Raw genomic sequence first — 4445 nt, 5'->3', positions numbered from 1 at the left:
AAAAGAATAAGTAAAAGCAAGAAATCAGTGTGAAAAAAGAAAAGAGAATTGATATAAACAGAAGAGATAGAATTGAGAGCAGTAGAGAAAGTACAGATAGTAGAAGAGACAGAGACAGCAGAGAAAACAAAGATAGCAGAGAAAATAGAGATATAAATGAGAGTAGAAAGAACAGTAATAGAAGATAATATAAGAGCATCTGTCATTATATTATTATTATAAGCATTATTATCACTGCTCACATTTATATCAGCAATCTCATCAACTGCTTCACTTATATTTTCATTATTAATCAAGATATTTATATTATTATCATCACATTTAATTCTCATAACATTGTTAGATGCAATCTTCTCAACAGAAGTGAGATTATATAAAAAGAGACTATCAGAAGAGAAGTTTAGATAATTATAAATCAGATATATATTCTGACAATGAGAAGTAGAAGTTAGCAATAATTAGCAATTACAAAAGTTATTGATTTGCAGTCAAATTAGCTTTTAATAAGATTTGATTGATGAGAATTTATCAATAAATCAGCTGATACAATTAGAATAATATAAACTGCAATAATCAGATGCTATATTGTAGAACAGAGAAGGCTAGATAATTTGATAGAATAGAATAGATGTATAGAATAATCAAAAACAAGACAGAGAAGATTAAATAAAGAGATGTGAGTGAATGAATAGAATGAGATAGTTGTAAATGTGGTATGATTAGTAATGAGACAGTATTATTGTAATTCAAAAGTTGCTTGAGCTTCTCAAAGCTTCTAAGCTTTGCAGCTCTTCTTATACAAAATAACTAGTGCAATAGTGTACACTATTCTTGATAATAGAGAGTGGTGTATACTTCAGAAGAATAATAAGCTGAAATTACTATATTCTCCTCTATTAAATTCATCTACACTCTTATGACAATGTTCTGTCATTCACACTCATCTTTGTAATATGTTATCTCTGAAATATTTATAGTGTGTGTTTATCAAGCTCTTGTTGTGATCATGCATTGTCTAACTCAAAATAGTAAAACACTCTTACTTTATATATACAAGAATTTCTATCACAACAATGCTATCTCATTACTAATCATATTATATTCACAACTATTCTATTCTATTTATTTACTCACATTTCTTTATTCAATCTTCTCTGTCTTATTTTTGATTGTTCTATATATCTATTCTATTCTATCAAATCATCTAGTTCTCTCTGTTCTATAATATAATATCTAATTATTATAGTTCATATCATTCTAGTTATATCAATCAATCTACTGATAAGTTCTTATCAATTAAATCTTATCAAAAGCTAATTTGACTGCAAATCAATGACTTTTGTAATTGCTAATCATTGCTAGCTTCTATTTCTTATTATCAGAGTATATATCTGACTCACAATTGTTCAAATTTTTCTTTCAATGACTCTCTCTTATATAATCTTACTTCTGTTGAGAAGATCACATCTGATAATATTATAGAGATTGAATATAATAATAATAATATAGACATTTTGATTAATAATAAAAATATGAGTGAAGCAGTTGATGAGATTGCTGATGCAGATATAAGCAATAATAACAGTGCTTATAATAATAATATAATGATAAATACTCTTATATTATCTTCTGTTGCTGCTCTCTCTGTCTCTGTTTATATCTTTATCTTCTCTGCTGTTTTTATCTTCTCTACTGTCTCTGTCTTTTTCACTGTTTATACTTTCTCTACTGTCTTCAATTCTATCTCTTCTGCTTATATCAATTTCTCTCTCTTCTTTTATACTGATTTTTTGCTTTCATCTACTTTCTTAAAGATATTGTATATCTTCAGCAGTTTTTCTCTTTATCTCTTACACTCTTCTTCTACACTCACTGCTTTCAAAAAAATATATTTTTATATATAAGTTTTATATAATATAATTCATTTCACTAGCTATTCATCAGTTGTATTTCTTGCTTGAAGTAAGTATGAAATATTTAGCAATTTTATATATTTCAGAGAAAACACTGTTATTTAAACAGATTGTATCAAATATATACAATATTCTCTTCTTTATTTATAAATTTTATTTTAACTTATTGTAGATGAAATTGTTCAGAATCTCTGTATTGTTAAAATTATAATAGATGAAAATTTCTATATTATATTCACTCATATCAGTTTTTATATTGCTCTCTTATTTTTATATGCTTTCAACTTATCAGATAAATATTATTATTCTTTATATTGATATATAACTTCTGAACTAATTATTTATAGAAAGAATATATATATACAGAGTAGTTTAAATGATAATATAGTACTTTTTTATACTTAAGATGAGTATATATCTATTTCTTGTGTGAGTTGTATGTGTGATAAAGACTTATTTCAATTTTATATTCTGTCTTCTGTATATAACTGTTCTGTTGACTGTCTCTGTTTCTGTTACAATTATTTATAAAGCTTCAAAAAGAGTTTCTATTCTTTCAGTAAGTATACACTCTTTTCTTTATATTATAATGACTGTTAATACTTTATAGTTATTTCAGATATCATTCTGTGTATATCTATTATTGCTTCTATCTCTGATTTTCTTATAATTTATTCATTTTTTTTCACTTTCATTTCTACTCTCACTCTTTCTTCTCTTTCTTCACTTTCTATTAGATAAATATCTGTTATTTATTCTTATAGAGATTCAGATATTCACTTCACTGCTTTACTCATTTCTGTTTTATTTTTTTTCACTCTGATTAATTTTTCTCTATGTATATATTTTCATTGTTTTATTGAGCTTTCTGTGAATTTTTTCATTGAAGATATTGAATCAATATATCAGACTCTTTATAAGACAGAGATATACTCTATATGTGGTTCAAAGGTTGCTTGAGCTTCTCAAAGCTTCTAAGCTTTGCAGCTTCTCTTATATGAAATAACTAGTGTGGTAGTGTACACCATCCTTGATAATAGAGGGTGGCATACACCATGGAAGAATAATAAGCTGAAATTACTACATCCTCCTCTATCAAATCTGTCTATATCCTTGTGATGATGTTCTGCTGTCCACATCCATCTTTGCAGTGCACTATTTCTGAAGCATTTGTAGCACACATTCATCAAGCTCTTATTGTAATCATGTGTTGTCTAACCCAAAATGGTAAGACACCCTCACTTCATATGCACAAGAATTTCTATCACAACAACATCATCTCATCACTAACCACACTATGTTTGCAACTATCCCATTCTATTTGTTTGCTCACATCTGTTTGTTTGACCTTCTCTGCCTTGTTTTCAATTGTTCTATATATCTATCTTATTCTATCAAATGTCTAGCCCTCTCTGTTCTATAATATAACATCTGATCATCATGGTTCACACTGTTCTAGTCACATCAGCTGATCTACTGATAAGTTCTCATCAATCAAATCTTGTCAAAAGCTAATTTGACTGTGAATTGATGGCTTTCACAGTTGCTAATCATTGCTAATTGTTGCTAGCTTCTACTTCTTATTGTCAGAGTGCACATCTGATTTGTGATTGTTCAAGCTTCTCTTTCAATGACCCTCTCTTGCATAATCTTGCTTCTGTTGAGAAGGTCATGTCTGACACTGTTGTGAGGGTCAGACATGATGATAATAACATGAATGTCTTGACTAATGATGAAAACATAGGTGAAGCAGTTGGCAAGGTTGCTGGTGTGGATGTGAGCAGTGATGGTGATGCTTATGATGATGATGTGATGGTGGATGCCTCCATGTTATCTTCTATTGCTGCTCTCTCTGTCTCTGTTTGTGTTTCTATCTCCTCTGCTGTCTCTGCCTTCTCTGCTGTCTCTGCCTCTTCCACTGTCTGTGCTTCTTCTGCTGCTCTCAATTCTACCTCTCCTGTCCATATCAATCCCCCTCTCTTCTCTCATACTGATTCCTCACTTTCATCCACCCTCTTAGAGGCATTGTGTATCTTCAGTGGCTCTCTTCTTTATCCCTCATACCTCTCTTCTGCACCCACTGCTTTCAAAAAAATGCATTTTCATACACAAGTTTTGTATGATATGATTCATTTCACTAGCTATTCATCAGTCACATCTCTTGCTTGAAGTAAGTATAAAATGTTTAGCAATCTTATACATTTCAGAGAAAACACTGTCATTTGAACAGATTGTGCTGAGTGTATGCAATACTCTTCTCTTTGTTTATGAATTTTATTTTGACTTGTTATAGATGAAATTGTTCAGAGTCTCCATATCATTGAGATTATAACAGATAAAGATCTCTGCATTATATTCACTCATACTAGTTTTTGCATCACTCTCTTGTCTTTGTGTACTTTCAGCTTATCAGATGAATGCTATTGTTCTTTGTATTGATATATAACTTTCAAACTGATCATTTATAGAAAGAATATATATGTGCAGAGTAGTTTGAATGGTGATGTAGCACTTTTTTATACTCAGAGTGAG

At 29.5% G+C, this 4445-nt stretch overlaps 1 protein-coding gene across 1 annotated transcript; it reads left to right on the top strand.

Moving 5' to 3' along the window:
* Window positions 1-3584: 3584 nt before the first annotated feature.
* On the top strand, window positions 3585-4082 carry HCBG_01213 (uncharacterized protein; the record flags this gene model as incomplete). Its single annotated transcript, XM_045428263.1, has 1 exon — window positions 3585-4082. The coding sequence occupies one exon, from the start codon at window positions 3585-3587 to the stop codon at window positions 4080-4082; it is 498 nt and encodes a 165-aa protein (XP_045292238.1).
* Between the last annotated feature and the right edge of the window lie 363 nt (window positions 4083-4445).

The sequence above is a fragment of the Histoplasma capsulatum genome, assembly GCF_000150115.1.
Source record: "Histoplasma capsulatum G186AR genomic scaffold supercont2.1, whole genome shotgun sequence".
Classification (NCBI taxonomy): Eukaryota; Fungi; Ascomycota; class Eurotiomycetes; order Onygenales; family Ajellomycetaceae; genus Histoplasma; species Histoplasma capsulatum.
Note: the sequence above shows the minus strand (reverse complement) of the source record. Positions and strands in the feature narration are given on the sequence as shown.